The sequence below is a fragment of the Ambystoma mexicanum genome, chromosome 4q (genome assembly GCF_040938575.1).
Source record: "Ambystoma mexicanum isolate Mex_15411 chromosome 4q, UKY_AmexF1_1, whole genome shotgun sequence".
NCBI lineage: Eukaryota > Metazoa > Chordata > Amphibia > Caudata > Ambystomatidae > Ambystoma > Ambystoma mexicanum.
In genome coordinates, this window is record NC_090928.1 from 1,185,228,954 (window position 1) to 1,185,245,547 (window position 16,594).

Here is a 16,594-nt window from a genome sequence, read left to right on the forward strand (position 1 = left end):
AAGAACTGAGCAACGGTATTCCGAGGCACTGAGTAAGCGCGGAAAAACGGAACTGAGCAACGGACGCTGCGCGCGGCCTTTATAGGCAGGATGACGTCGACGTCGATACGGCGGCTGTCGAAGGCCATCGACTCGGAGGACTTCGACGCGCAGCGCCCTCTAGAGAAAAAATTTTCCGAGGCCAGCAGAGCTGGAAGGAGATATCTAAGATGAGGAATACATCAGAGGACACAATCCCTTCGAAAAGCTTCATTAGTGGTGGAGTATGAAAGGATAAACTAAAGAGTTCTTTATTTGGTAGTCTTAAACCACACAATTTAATATTGGTGTATAATTTAATTACTTTGATCAGGCGTGGTTTAGTGTCCCATAGAAACAGTGTAATTTCCTAATGGGAACAATATATAGAATAATGTCAGCTATATGGTCATGTTAACACTGGTGTTTTTTCCCAAAAGGATACATTTATGCTTTTACACCTGAACATATCAGTTGTAAATTCTTCTCACAGTGGTACTAGGCTATCTCGTAGCATATTTTGTAGACCAGGATTCAGTGTTACTCCTAGATATTTCAGGATGTTAGGAATCAATTTGAAGGGGAAATGGTGTAGAGATCAGCCTTCTTGTTAACCCCGGGAAAACACTATGGTTTTGCACTTCTACCAATTGAGCTTATAATCTTATGAATTGTGAGAATCGATGTAAGATGCTTATCAATGCTTCATTGTATGTCAGGATGTCATGGCCACTTGCCCAGGATCACAGGAGCGGCACCATCAAATGGAGGGAGCAAGGGGCACCATGGTTCATGCACGTCCCTTTGGGACATTTATAGATGGGGGGCCTGATTGGACTCAGTCCTGGCGCCTTTGGCGTCATGCTCATGGAAGAACTTAAGCAGGACACTTTTATTATGGGCAGAAGTGCTTGGAATGAAACATAACTCTTATTATGGGCAAGAATACTCTCAAGAACTTTACACGTGTGTGTGTGTAACAAGTCCATCTGCAGCTGCACATGCAACTTCTAGGAGTGGCAGGGTGTGGCAAGCAGGACTGAGCTAGGGGCCGTGGCCTTAAGAGCTCAACTATAAAACCCAGCTCAACCCCACGGCACACGCTTTACGTTATTCTGCACCTCCATGCAGCGTAACGCTCACCGTTGCCTGGGATTCCACTTACCTTACCTGGAGAAATCCTGTCATCAGCATCCAGCCTTAACATCTGGAGGATCCTGCTCTCACCTGTGCGCTTCTTCCTGGCACCGCGACTCACCTGCAATCATCCTGGAGCGCAGACATCTTCCTGGCACCGCAGCTCTGGCACCGCAGCTCACCTGCAAAACATCTCAGGGCTCAGACAGCACGATCTGGGCACCGCAGCAACGACGCGCAGCATCTGTAAAAAAGACAAGGTTAGACACTTAACAGACATTAAGTTTAAGGTTGCACTACCACAAACCTTGCGCCTTTCCTTAAACCATCCCTCACCTGCTGTCGGACACTGCAGTCGCATCCATCTTCTGCTCAGCCGCGTTCCGCACCTCCACAGCCGCTGTTGGGCCGCATTTCCATCTATTTGGGGAGAAAAACAGAGAGGAACTTTATTCAGGGAATAAAACAACATTGAGAGAAAGCCGAAAGAAGGGAAAGGACAAGAGACATTGAGATAAAGCAGAAAGAAGGGAAAAGGCAAGAGACATTCAAAGACTCATACTACTAAACCAAAAGAGCATTGTCGCTGCTGGATTGGACTACTACTCATCAGGGATCAGTGAAGGAACTTGATCCCATCAACAAGCTACCCTGCCAGAAGTAGCAGGACGGAGAGCTCATCATTCATACTTACAAGGTGAGCCTTATGGGTCGGTGCGTGCCCACAGAAATTTCACCTTGGGTCGAAGGGTTTGGGAAGTATCACAGCCACCTATCAGCGCACTCACGTTTTTCCATATCCACGCAGGAGCAGTACCACCAATTGTCGCCGCCTGCAGCTTGCACGCAGGGGAAGAATTCAGAAGGGGGTGATCTAACTCCAGGGAGGGCTGCAACCATGCCCCGACGCCTCTGCAGAGACCAGGTGAGCGTAACACAGGAGCTCTGTCAGTGTCAAGAAGATATCATCCACTTATCATTAATATTTCATGATTCCTTGCTCATTATTCCTTAAGTTTGATGTATGACAAATGATAGTGATTTTAATGCCAATTAGCTCAAAAGTGGGGGCAGTGGGCTTCCTTATCTTGAACCATCATCATTAGACAGAAAACGGACTGCCAATGAGGATTGTAATTTGCAGAGTTTGAGGCTAATAATCTACCAGTCTTTTCTCCTTGTTCATGAGTAAGCTGTTGGATTTTAAACATCACATTGTCTGCCTCTTTAGTGTCAGTATTCAGGGAAATGCAGACATATGTAAATGATTGTCTAAAGGATGGGAAATATAATTATGACTGAATTTAACTGACAACGAAGAGTATTAAGATTCAAGAAAGACTAGGACTTTATAGTCAGCACCCAAGACTAGCATAGTTTAGACACTCTTTTGAATTATATTACTGCAGTCGGGATGGAGAAAAGAAACTTGGCACAATGAAGAGATAGTCACTTTCATGCTTGCTTTCTGCTGCTTACCATTTTCATTGATGACCTCAGTTACATTGCCAAAAGTATATTCAGGTATTACTATCCAGAGCAGCTTGAAAGCACCCTGAAGTCAACACTCTTCCTGCTCTCCAGCTACACCCAGACGAAGCCAGCCCATGTCCACTCCCCAGCGTTTACTCGCCTACTCTCACGCACTAATACATCTGCTTGCCATCAGGACCCTGTCAACATCTGTTTCTATTGATGGGTGAGGTAGAGCGTACAAGGACGAGGCTGTGTGAGATACCCCTACCAGAAGCTAGACCTAGGTAATGGAAATTCAATCTGTGTTTGCTAAGGGACCATACGATCAAGAGATAATTAGAGACAGACGTAATGAACTTCTTTATGGAAATCTAAGAAGGGCAGGGAGGGCTCTTTATTGAGAACGGGCACGAATAAATAGAATTAGAAGGGGAGAACTGGAGTAGTAAACCTAAAAGCTCAATTTGACCGAGGCAAAATACAAATGTGCAGGATCCAAGAAGACATTTCATAAGTTGCAAGGTCTCAGTTCACAAAACTATTTATTTACTTTATTTATTGGCCATTTGTATGGTGCCAATACACAAGTGTTTCCAGGTGCCACAAGACAAGATGGGACGGGGGGAGACATGGGAATCACAAAAGTAGAGCAACAAAAATGGCTATATTGGCCTTGTAACAATCCTCCTGTGCAAGTGCATGTCAAGGTGGTAAGTGCAGGGGGGAATGGCGAAGAGGGAGAAGTGCAGTAGTGGGGTTCCCACAAGGATGGGGGCGGGTAAGCGCTGGACGGGACAAGGCGGCAAGTGCCAGAGGAAGAGGGAGGAAGGGAGAATGAATGCGGTAGACAGGGTGCACCAGGTTGGGCTAGTCCGGTAAAGGGAGCCCGAGGGCAAGTGCTGGCAAGGAATGCTAAGGAGACTGGTAGGGAGTAGTCTATCCCCTGTAAGACTCTGAAGGGACCGGGCCCCAGTCGCAGCGGCAGAGGAAGAGTTAGCACAGGAGGCAGAGAGGGAAGGAAGAGGAGAAGAATAAAGTCTTAAGAAGACTAGGCTCAAGTTTGAGGGGGGCAGGGAGGCCGTTCCAGAGGGTGGAGCAAGCCGAGGAAAGGGATCTAACTCCCACTCTCTACTTGCCGAAACATTTGATCTGCAGAGAGTTGGAGTCAGAGGAACAAAGGACTCTGGCTGGGAGGTATTTAGTAAGGGGGAGCTGGATGTAGAGAGGTCCCAAGCCCCAGACAGACTTGCAGATGATGCAAAGGGTCTTAAAATTGATGCTTGCGGTGTAAGGGAGGCATGATATCACAAGTATGACGCTGACACAAAACGTACAATTTGAAAACATTTACTGAAGTTTCAATGGGGCTGGAGAAACTCCTACTTTGCCCTTTAGATAGGATGGGTGTAGCCTTGCTAACTCACTCTGTGAGCTGAAGTAAGACCCATTAGTAGCACTGTTTTGAGTGAGACCAATTTGATGTGCAGGGGTCTAACTTCTCTCCCTTGCTCTTTAACCACTACTGGGCACCTCTGGCCCACCGCATCTCTACCTTCTGTTCTAACTTTCAGTGTTATGCGGATAACCCTCAGTTCTTCATACTCGACTGTCTGTCCACAATTCAGGAATGGTGACCCTCCAACTATCTCTGCCTTAATGCCAGTAAGACCGAGATCCTCTTCATTGGGACACCTGCCTCTCCTCTCTCACTCTGGCCACCTGCCCTGGGCCCTCTACCTGCACCTTCCCGTGAGGCTAAGAACCTTAGTGTCATCTTCAACTCCATTCTCTCCTTCTCTCTTCAGATCTCTTCACATCTCTTCCTTTTCTCACTTTCCCCCAGAAGCTCACTGTCTCCAGAGCCAGTGAGGGTCTCTCTAGGCTGGACTACTGGAACAGCCTCTTTCTGAATCTGCCTGCCTCTCCTCTTCGCCCTTTACAAATAATCCAGAACAGGACTGCAAGACTTGTCCTTGGCCTCACGCCCAGGGAGAATATCTCTCCAGCCCTGAAATCTATCCACTGGCTCCCTGTGGCTGCAAGAATCAGGTTTAAGACATGCTGCATCGTACACGTGGCTTTCTGGGGCCGGAGACCACACTACATCCAACGTTCACTTCCTAAGCATCTTCCTTCTCAAGCCCTCTGCTCATCCACCTCCAACTCTCTGAGGGTCAGATGTTTCTCCAAGCATAAAGTGGGGGGTAGATCTCTGTCCTCGGCTGGGCCTCCCTCCTTAACAGCCTCCCTGCCTCTCTCAAACTTGAGCAGGACCACCTAAGGATCCGTAAGCAACTCAAGACCCTCAGTTTCGCATCAGTGTCTCTCTCCCTTGCTGATGCCCCTGTCTGCTGCGCAAATTGGTTACCTGGCCACCCACTGATCTTACTGGACCAGAATCCTGCATGACCAGTTGCCCTTGTACTGCCTCTGGGCCTTCCAACCACTTAGGGACTGTGTCTGTAACCCTACAGTCCCCTGACTCCCTGCACTTACAGGCCACCTACCTGGCAGCACTTACGCATTCCATTGCACTCTCCCCTCCCGCCTCCCCACCTGGCACTTCTCCCACTCTGACCCCCTGCACTTGCGCGATCTGAAAGACACAAGTCCTAGTAAGATTGTTGTTTTGTTCTCATTCTGTTGTCCTTTCCTTGTCTTGTCGCGCCTAGAAACACTTGTGTACAGGCGCATTATAAATGACTTATCGTATCATTTCACTGAGGCCATGGGCTTGAATGGTTTGCACGTAAGGGCACCAAGAACAAAGTTAAGATCCCAGACTAGGTGCTGGCGTCTGACAGGAGGGTAACGCCTGGTCAACCCTGCTAGATGCCTCTTCACCACTGGATTAGCAGAGGAGAAGGTAAACCTGTCCTAGTTTCTTTACACGCCAATGGCTGCTAGATATGTTCAGCGGGTGTCGACCTGGACCCCTGATCTGATTAAATACGCAGAGAAAGACAACGCCTGATCCAGAGTGCAGGATGGCTGGTCCATTCTGTTTTCCTTGGACCAGAAGCAGAACCTGGTCCATTTGCTCTTGTACTGCTTTCGAGTAGCCTGACTCCTAACGCCCTGGATGATTTCTAGGTTGTCTTGGGACAGCTGCAGATGTTGCAGAGTGACCTGCTCAGGTATAAGGCTGCTAGTGCTAGCCTCTCCGGGCAAGGGTGAATCACTACCCCACGCCCCGCTGCACCAGGAGCAGGCCTGTTCCGAGCGGGAAAGGGACTTCTGGTTGGACTGACATCTGCCAGCGGTATGAGAACCAAGGTCTGGCAGGCCACTGCGGCACTATGAGACGCAGCCGCTGGGATTGTCTGACCTTGCAATCAACCTTGTGGATGAGTGTGGTAGAAGAAAAAGCATACACCCACATCTCATTCCAGGAGATTTGGAGCCGCGCCCCATTCCCCCCCAGGAGGCTAACTGCTAACAAGTTCCGTTGGTCTCTGTCGCAAACAGGTTTATGATCGGGTGACCCCACCTGCTGAAAATCTCTTGAAGGACTCTCATGTTCAGTTGCCACTCGTAATTGTCAGAGCCGATCCCACTGAGTCTGTCCGTCTCGAGGTTTGATTCTCCCGGTAGATGCACTGCTGAGATCCAGATGTCCTGCTTGATAGCCCACTCCCAGATGCTCAGGGCCAGTCTGCATAAGAGGGGGATCTGGTGCCCCCTGCATGTTTGTGCAATACATAAGGTAGAGTTGTCTGTCCGAACGCAAACTTCACTGCTCTTGAAGTCAGGAAAGCCTTGAGTGCAAGCCTTCTGACCTGAGCAGGGCCGCCACCGCGTTCATCAGTCTTGTGAATACTCTTGCCGCTGAGTTCTCGCCGAACGGCAGCACCTTGTATTGAAAGTGCAACCCCATGACCCGGAACCTGAGGAAGGATTGATGGGACTGCACTATGGGGTCATCCCAATATGCGTATTTCAGATCCAGGGAGCACATCCAGTCCCCCCAACACAGCGTGTCTGCTATAAGCGCTGTCAGCACCATTTTGAACTTCTGCACAGGTAGGTATAGCTTGAGGAAGGAAAGATCTGTGACCACTCGCAGGACCGCCTGGTTCTTCCTTTGAATGGCGAAAATGTGGGATTAAAAGCCCTGCCGAGGGAGAGGAACCTCCTCCACCACCTCGCTATCCACCAGGAAATGAATCTCTCCCAAGAGTGAAGGAGTCCTGATCTATGGGAGGGGGAGGGAGAGGGGCAACAGGGGTGGATGGCAGGCGAAGTCGGAAGCCAGAGGAGACCACCAAAATCACCCATGAGTCCATGAACAGTGAGTGGCAGTCTTGACTGTGCAGGGCCAGCCTGCTCCCAACTAGGGTGCTGTGGACCTGAGAAGAGCAGTCATCGCATTTTCGGTAAAAAGAGGCAGAGTGCCTATGTTGGCTGAGTGACCTGTCTGGTTGCCTGGACCGGCGGTCCTGGAAACCCCACAAACCGCTGAAAGATTGACCTCTGTCTGATCGAGAGTGGCCTTACGTGAAGGTTTTGCACACTGGCTTGGTGAGAATGGCCAGGGACTTGGCCGTCTGTGTGGTGCTGTTAGTTTTATCGAGATTCTCGTCCATGGGGGAGTGGAACAGGTCACCAGCCTCGAAGGGTAGGTCTAGGATCCTGTCCTGAACATTAGGATTGAATCTGGTTGCCTTGAGCCATGCCGTTCTTCTCATGTCGGTTGCCACACAGATAGCCCTGCTTGCAGTATTAAGTGCACCACCATGGACTCCATGATGTCCAGTGCCACGAGTTTTCCTTCTGCAAGGCCTGCCTGGAAAGAGGCTTGTCTGTCAGCCGGAATATCCGGAAGGAAGTCTGCTATCTGTCTCCACAGCTGTTGGTTAGCTGCTGCCAGGATGGCATCGGCATTGGCCTTCTGAGGTGAAGTTCTATGTTCGAGTAGACTTTCTTACCATAGGCCTCAAGCATTTTCTCTTACTTGCCCAGCAAAGCTGAGGTTGGGGTGCTCGTGGTGGAGGTCTGGGCCTTGGCATTCATAGATGTTGCCTCAATGACTGAAGACAGTGGCTGGGGGTGCACTGACAAGAGCAGAGTGTCTCCCTCCACCTGACTGAACTTCACGTCCAGCCTATTTGTTGGCCGAGTGAAGTGAGGCTTGAGCCATCCCTTCTTCGCAAGGGCCTCCACATCCTTCTGTAACAGGATGGCAGATCTGGATTCTACTTTGATGGTGAGCACTTCCGCCAGTATTCCTGACTCTGTCAGCACCCTCGTGGGATGAGGAATGCTCAGGTAATCAGCAAACCCGCCAATCCTACCATGGAATGCCCTTGCCAAAGAAGGTGTATCCTGCTCCTCCTCATCAGTGCATTGTTGGTCACCTGTTTTAGAAGGGACCCCTGGGTCCGCAGGTGTTAATTCTGGCACTGAAGAAGGCTCTGGCGCTGGAGCTGGCGATGTAGGCGCCACTACCGAGATTACCAGTGGCATGGGCAGCAGTGATGGTGTAGGTAAAGGCTAGCAGTCACTGGCTGGGCTGGCGGTGTGGGAGACAGCATCTCCTAGATTATGCCCTTGAGGATGTGCCCCAACTTTGGAGACCGCATGAGGGTCAAAAATGTGTCTAAAGAAACATCCTCGCAAGCGGGCTGGGTGCGATCATGCACCAGTGCCAGCTATGGTGGAGTAAAGGCCTACTGTCTACTCCCTTCTTATGAATACATCCCTTCATGGTACCGTGGCTGACCTGTGAATGTTGGGTATGATGTGGTCCAAGTGACCGGAGTCATAGGACCCCAATCTGCCCTGGCCACATGGTTGCACATTTACGGTTCACCATGTTGGCGGGCTTCTGTCCTGTGCCCATCTTGTCTGTGCGTGCTGCCATTTTGTCTGTGCCTTCTGCACGTGCCAGTGTTGATGACGTGGGCCTGGGCTCGGCCTGCATGCCTGGACGCATCAGCTCTGCCCCACCCTGCACCTCAGGCATGGGCCTGGTAGGCAATTGGCCCTCCGGCATGTTGATGGTAGTGCTGTCTGCGCTGCGTGTGAGCACCCCCACAGGCGTGTGCCCAGTAGCAGAGCTAAGCCCCTCAGGATTTGTCCCAGTACCAGAGCAGATCAGACCCTCAGCGGTGGAACTGGTATGACCCTTAGACCCCTCGGCCGTTAAGCCGCTAGGTACAAGAGCCTCAGTGTCCTTGCTGCCGGTGCAAGGGTCTGACTGACTGCTCCTGTCAGTAGACTTCCCCGGGAAGGAGTCTGGGCGGACTCTCCTCATGGAGGGGACATCTCCCAGCCGATCCCCACTCTTCACCCTGCGGGGCACCAAAGTCGACTACAGAGGCCGCTCTGTTTTGGCAGCTCTGGATTCCGCCTGCTGCTCACCCAGCGCTGGCTGCGAAGATGTGCCTATCCTCCAAGCCCTGTATGCACAAGTCTCGGCATAGTCAGAGCCGTCACCCTCCAGATGTTCTGTCTGCTCCTAACCACCACCGCTGGTGAGGACACGGTATCCCCACCTGGAGAAAGTGCTTAATGTATTTTCTTTATTGCACTGGTCCTGAGGGGCGAAAGTGCTGCGATCACACAGCTCTCCCTCAGCAGTCATCTTGAAGTGCTTTCTGCACTACTTCTGATATGTATCTCAGCACCTTTAGTGCTTCTATTCCTTTTATTTTGATCAATCCCAGGACGTGTTTGTGTAGACAAAAGATGTATATGCTTATGATTATGCTTATAATGATGCCTTTTATTCAATTCCAGGCCATGTTCTCCCTTTTTGCTAAAATAGTTTCAGAAACAAATAGTTTGTATAGAAGAAAACAAGTATTGCTTATAATTGTGCTTTTACTATGCTTGAGACACGTTGGCCTCTCTTCCTTTGCTTTTGAAAGTGCAGGCATGCCCACACACTGTTCTTAATTATAATAGAAGCTTTTGCGGCAAACACAGAGCATTGTTTTGCATTGCTAATGCAAAAGGACTGCAGGCAAGATGGCCGTATGGACAGCAACACTGCATGGTATTTTCTTCTGGATCGTACAACACTCTGGGTAGACTCAGAGCAGCTAGCTCAGTGACTCATGTTGTCCCAGCACTCACAGGCGGACCTACCCCAAACTGCACCGCCTCCCGCAACAGTAAGGCCTTCTTCTTGAAATCACAGATTCATTGCAGGTAGTGCTGCAATCTGCCCAATGGGACCAGGCTTGCGGACCGTGGATCACTGCTCCTGTGGAGGCCGGAGCCGCAGTTACAAGCCTTCGAGCCAACCACCAAAGACTGGCTCCATGTGCGGCCAACAGGCTGAGACCCCCTGCCTCTGATCATGATTTTGGCTCCAAACTCTCAGAGCCAGTTTCCTGAAAACATGTAGCATATGGCACATGAGGCAAACAGCACTCAGCAAGGGTGCAAACAAAGACGGTACTCAGTGGGGCGACCGCGTTGACACTTGTTGCCAGTAAAATGATCCAGACACCACGTGAGTTAACAAATCTTCTTTATTGAAGATCATAAGTAGCACCCCAGCGGTTTCCCCAGCAGCTCAAAATTCTTTCTGCCACTATTCTCCACCATTCCACACTCCACATTCTACATTCCATGTACAACATCATAGAGAATGTTACAAGTGTTAAATTGAGATTCTCATACTGTAAGTAATACCAATATGCATTCCAGGACGTGTTCATGAATTATAATAGTTACCTGTATGAGTTTCAGATTCCAGGGTGGGTGATTAACCAGACCTGCTAACTCCACTTGATTGGCTACTGCAACTTGAAGATCAACATATGTACTACTGTCTAGCTGAATCCCTGGAAAAAGGTCATTAATAAGACTAAGAAACAAAGGCTCATCTTCATCCACCTGAAAAATCAAAAACAAAAATAATGTTTTAAAAACGTTTTATATTTAACAGTTCATTCCTTGTCAAAATCAAAGTACATTCAATGTTCATATATTACAATTGCTTGGAAATCATACAAATATAATGAATACAATATTTCTAGTAGTCATTAATCTTTCTTTGTAAAACACAATAATTAAAGGTTAATTGTAGACTCTGACATTCCTGTACAAAAGGAAAAATAAATTAATCATTTTACCAAGTTTCTAGCTTATGTTTGTTCACTCACTCTTTCACCACTGGCCATTTGTGCTGGATGCGGATTCAGAGCACAACGCTGAAATGGTACATTGCTGTGTTTATATGTGATGCACTTTTTCCTCCAACCATGAACAGAAACTGAGGTACTTTACTGTACTAAAACATAATGTACTTTTCCAAACTGCTATGAAAAATATAGAGCATGTGAAATGCAGACCAACACTTTCTCCAGACAACATATAACAGCATTCCCATCAATAAGTGGAGCGAAATGTGAGAAAGCCAATGGACTGCATTCTATTGGACATCACTTGGAAAGGTTGCCAGGTAGTTAGAATGAGACCGCCTATTCTTCTTTTGAAGCTAAATATTGAAACATTGGAAATGGCTTCAACTTGATACTGTGCATCTCATTCAGTATGTGTTAAACACAAACAGTATTTCTTTTTCCAACAGCAATGAGATTTACAAATTGTAATGTCATTTTCCATAAATATGTGGGAGAGAAATAACTGTAATGCAATTGTAAAGGAATATTTGTATTCGACAAATACATCAGGAATAAACCAATGTGTTTAATATTTTGGAAACTCATGCATAAGATGTATCTAATTTTGGTTTTTGTTAAAACTTGCTCTTGAGTAGGTCCCATGACACAAAGTAAATTGAGTTCACAATACTTTGAAAAACATTTTTACAAAGTTGGAAAGGCCTGCTGATCATGTGGTAGACCATCTGGGAGATCAAAGCCAGTTTAATGGGCTATCGCCTACATGGGCTCATTGTAAGAGAAGAACAAGTTACTTCTTACCTTGTAACGTTCTTTCGACGGGATGTTCCTCCGACGTATTCCTTATCTTTGATAATACGTTTCCAGCTTGCAGGCCTCGGAATTTTTTTCTGTAGAGGGTGCTGCACGTCGACGTCCGCCGAGTCGATGTCCCTCGACGGCCACCGTGTCGGTGCCGACGTCACCATGCCCATAAATAGCCACGCGCTGCGTCCGTTGCTCAGTTCCGTTTTGTAGCATAAGAAAAGTCATGCCTGAATTGGTTATTGACCTTGAAGGAGCGTAACCTGCAACCACAAGGGAAGTATCACTGCGGGGATGGATGGGAGGGGCGATAAGGAATGCGTCGGAGGAACATCCCATCGAAAGAACGTTACAAGGTAAGAAGTAACTTGTTCTTCGAAGGGATTGTGTCCTCGGATGTATTCCTTATCTTTGATAGACTCCCATAGCAGTGGCATGTAATTGGAGGTGGGAGTGAGAATGTTATGTATCCCTTTAGGGATGGACCGAATGTAATACGGCCTTGCCAAATCTGGTCCCTTGAGTAGTGGAGGAATCCAGATTGTAAAATTTTGTGAATGTATGTGCGGATGACCATGTGGCAGCCGCACATATGTCCCGGACCGGTACCCCTCTTTGGAGAGCCGAAGAGGCTGCGATACCCCTGGTTGAATGAGCCCTGAGCTTTTGGGGTGGCTCTTTCCCTGCCAGTTTGTAACATTCCAGAATGGCCAAAATAATCCACCTGGAGATGGTTTATTTTGTTATGGGTAGTCCCAACTTGTGACCTGAGTATCCTACAAACAGTTGGTCTGCTTGCCTGTTCCTAGCCATTCTGCTGATATAAAAGCTGAGAGCTTGTCTTGGGTCCAGCCTATGTAGCCTTTCCTCCTCTTTCCCCGGATGGGGAGGAGGGTAGAACGAAGGTAAGGTAATTTTCTGAGTAATATGAAATTCAGAAACCACCTTTGGGAGGAAATTAGGCTTCACCTGTAAGACAACTTTGTCCTTGTGGAAATTTGTATGTGGGGGTTTACAGGAGAGAGCTTGTAGCTCGCTCACCCTCCTAGCAGATGTTAGCGCTACCAATAGGACAGTTTTAAGCGTGAGAAATCTCAGCGAACAAGAGTGAAGTGGTTCGAATGGAGTGCCCATTAGGAAGTTTAAGACTAAATTTAAGTCCCATAAGGGAACCTGGAATGGTTTTGGGGGATAAACATTAGTTAATCCCTTGAGAAATTGTACTAGAGGAAGTTTGAAATACGATGGTTCCTCCGCAGTGCGCTTGAAGATAGAAAGCGCTGCGAGATAGACTTTTACAGTGCCAACTTGAAGGCCTGAGTTTGCCAAGTAGAGTAGAAACGATAACACCATTGGTGTACCACATGCAAAAGGGTCGATATTCTCTTCCCTGCACCAGCTGCAAAATGTGTTCCAACGGCAGCGGTATAAAGACTTTGTTGCTGGCCTTCTGGCCGAAAGCAACACCTCCATGACGTCATCATGGTGATCCCAATCCTTGTACCTCACCCTTTCAGAATCCACGTGTGAAGGTTGAGGTTTCTGGTGTCTGGATGGAGAACCTGACCTCCCTTCTGCGAGAGAAGATTCTCTTTGAGTGGAAGACGGATTGGAGGGCAGATGGACATATCTAGAAGGTCCGGGTACCACGTTCTCCTGGCCCAATCTGGGGCAATTAGGATCATGGTTTTCCGGAATCTTCTCAACCTCCTGATCATTTGAGGAATAACAGGGACTGGTGGAAACGCGTAAAGGAGTGGAAACTCCCAGTCCACTACGAACGCGTCTCCCAGAGCTCCTCTTGGGGGAAATTCCCTTGAACAGAACAGATCGCACTTCCTGTTGGTGCTTGTGGTGAACAGATCCACCTGAGGGGTTCCCCAAAGGGCGAAGATCTCTTGAAGGACTTCCTGAGCTAGCGCCCACTCGTGGGAGACTGTGCTCTGCCTGCTCAGAGCGTCCGCTGTCAAGTTCTTCTCTCCGGCTACGTGGACTGCCGATAGAGAGATTCCTTCCCGAATTGCCCAAAACCAGAGCTGCATCGCCTCTCTGCACAGTGGCAGTGATCCTACGCCTCCTCTTTTGTTGAGGTTGTGCATGGCCACCATGTTGTCCGTCATTATCAGGACATTTCTCCCCTGTACTGATGGCAGGAAAGCTTTCAGCGCTAGTCTGATCCCTCTCAGCTCCAATAGGTTGATGTGTAGTCTGCACTCCGATGGAGACCAACGACCGCTGATGGTCAAGTGGTTGGCATGGGCTCCCCACCCCGTGAGTGAGGCGTCTGTGACTACTGTTATCTCCGGCCATGGTTGCCAAAACAGTTTTCCTTTCAAGATGTTTTCTGGATAGGCCTGCCATTGAAGGTTGCGGGCTACCGGAGGAGATCTGTCATTCTTCCTGAGAATTGCGACCACTGACTTCTCAGTGCCTGCTGAAGGGATCTCATTCTCAGGCGAGCCTCTGGCACAAGGAAGATGCAGGATGCCATGAGGCCTAGCAACCTCAAAAAGTCGAAGGCTGGGAGACGTTGGGCATTTTGAATCTTGGTGACCATCTGTAGAATATCTTGAGCCCTCACCTCTGGTGGCACGGCTTTTCCCAGGGAAGTGTCCAGGACCGCTCCAATGAACTGGAGTCTCTGTGATGGTATCATCTGTGACTTCTTTAAATTGAGGGAGAAGCCCAGTTTGTGAAGGAAGTGGCAGACATAATTTAGCTGGATCTGAGCTTGTTCCGAAGATACAACCCTGATCAGCCAATCGTCCAGGTAGAGGTAGACGTGGATCCCTTCCTTCCTTAGACTCACAGCCACTACCGACATTAGCTTGGTGAAGACCCTCGGTGCGGAGGTCAGCCCAAATGGCAGCACTCGAAACTGATAATGAGAGTCGCCAATTGCGAATCTCAGGTATTTCCTGTGTTTGAGATGGATTGGCACATGGAAATAAGCATCCTGAAGGTCCAGAGATACCAGCCAGTCCTGGAGCTGGAGGGCCTGAAGGATCTGAGAGAGAGTTATCATCTTGAACTTGTCCTTCCTGAGGAACTTGTTCAATTCTCGTAAGTCCAGGATGGGTCACAGTCCTCCGTCCTTCTTCGGTATGAGAAAGTAGGGGGATTACCAGCCCTTGTTCCTGTCCGCTACAGGTACCGGTTCTATGGCACCTTTCTCTAGCAGGTCTATAATTTCCTGCAAGAGGAGCAAATCTGGAACTTTTAGAGATCTGTTCCCCGGTGGATGACTCTGAGGGATGTGTAGAAAGGGTAGGCAGTAACCCTGGGCAACTGTCTCCAATGCCCAAGCATCTGACGTTATAGCCTGCCATTCCGTCAGATGGTGAGTTAACCTGCCCACAGGTGTATTGTGTGGAAAGGCCTCAGAGTGGTTTGGGGGTGGCTGTTGCAGATGCCGAGGGTAAAGAGGCACCTGCTGCTGCTGCGGCCTTAGTACTTTTGACCCGTCCACCTCGGGTGGAACTCCTTTCGCCTCTTTGAGCCGGCTGTCCTCTGCTTTTCCCGAATGCGGAATAATAGCGAAAGGACTTTCCTCTCCCAGAGGTTCCTGAGGGGCGAAAAGGGGTTTGGCGGATAGCAGCTCCTAAAGATTTTGCTGCTGCTTTAGAAGTCTGTAACTTTTCCAGACTGTCATCAGCCTTTTTTCCGAATAGTAAAGAGCTGCAACGCTCACCTGATTCCCGCAGAGGCGCCGGTCTTGACTGGGTGAATGCCGTATCTTCAAAGGTGATGTGTAACACACGGTTGGCTCTTTGGGCTGGACCTCTGTGCACTGTATGTCTGACTCGAAGAGTAAGATGTCTGCAGATAGAAAATATGGGATTAATGAACTGGGGTTATTGGGTGCCTCTCTCCACTTCCATTTCTCTTCTCCTGTAGAACCCCAAAGGTTAACACCCTCACCTTAGGTAAGTGAACGCCGAGCTCTCCATCTGCCTCGGGGCAGGGTGCCGTAACCAGTTTCTTCGCTGGATAAGGGTGCAGGCCTCTTGACCTCAGAGGACTGCTGTCCGTCGTTAACTGCACGAACGGTAAGTTCTGGGCACTTCAAATGTCTTAAAAGTCTTTTGTAATGATATCTCTTGTTTTGCAGGGTTCCGGCGATGGCGGATGGCGGGCTGATGAGAGTTGAGGATCGAACCCGCGTGAGGAATAGAAGCGCCTGGAAGCACGTAAGTAAGCGCTTGTAGCCAGCTTCACGATGCGCACTAACTGTCCCTTTTATCTTGCAGGTAAAAGTTTGGAGCTTTAGAGAAGCTGAAGGGTGCTGGAATACCCACTGGATTCGGCGTGGGAAGGAGTAATGGCACGTGAGTAATAAAGTTGCCCAATGTCTTTAAACGCACCTTCTTTTGTCTTTCAGATGCGGGATGCAGCGCCGAAGGCCTCTGGAGCATGCGAAGAGCTGGTAAGCTTTTGTCTTTCAGATGCCGGAATGCAGTGCGAAGACCTCCGGAGCATGCGAAGAGTAGGTAAGCCTTTGTCTTTCAGATGCCGGAATGCAGCGCGAGGCGTTGGTGACAGCCGATGGACCAGGTAAGAGATGCGCTGCCACTGAAGACCGTAGTGCTAACCTGTTCTTTCTTTGTCTTTACAGGTGCTGCTGAAGACTGGATTCCAGGATGGTAAGCCTTTGTTCCCTTAGGCCCAGGATCAGAAGCAGAAGACACGATGAGCGTTCTGCTGCAGAGAATGCAGAATAACGCAAAGCAAGATTCATCCATCGGGTGTGGTTTAAATAGCCTCCTGTAGTGCTTAGGTGTCTCCTTCCACAGCCACGCCTAGGTAAGAAAAGAGGTCCTGCTTTCCAGAAGAGTTCCAGTGTTCTGAACCTAGGGAGTAGCTCCTGCCCCATCCAACAGGAAAAGTAGTCCCAAACAGAAGAAGATCAGGGGTTCAACTGGCAGGTAAGTAAGCAGCATGGTCTGCTGCAGGTAAGTCCACCCAAGCATTATGAGCCCGGCGCTTCCAGCGCTGGGACTGGGCATCTTTATGAGCCTGGTGCCACTGGCGCCAGGACAGGGTCCAAAAGGTCCCAATTG

The 16,594-nt window shown here is 48.9% G+C and overlaps 1 protein-coding gene across 1 annotated transcript in view; it reads right to left on the reverse strand.

The window, feature by feature from the left end:
* DNAH8 (dynein axonemal heavy chain 8) overlaps positions 1–16,594 on the reverse strand; it is an 8,835,797-nt gene that overhangs the window by 3,261,977 nt on the left and 5,557,226 nt on the right. Inside the window, exon 49 of the mRNA XM_069608756.1 lies at positions 10,318–10,479. Within this exon, the coding sequence (XP_069464857.1) occupies positions 10,318–10,479 (162 nt within the window). The remainder of the gene's footprint in view (positions 1–10,317; positions 10,480–16,594) is intronic.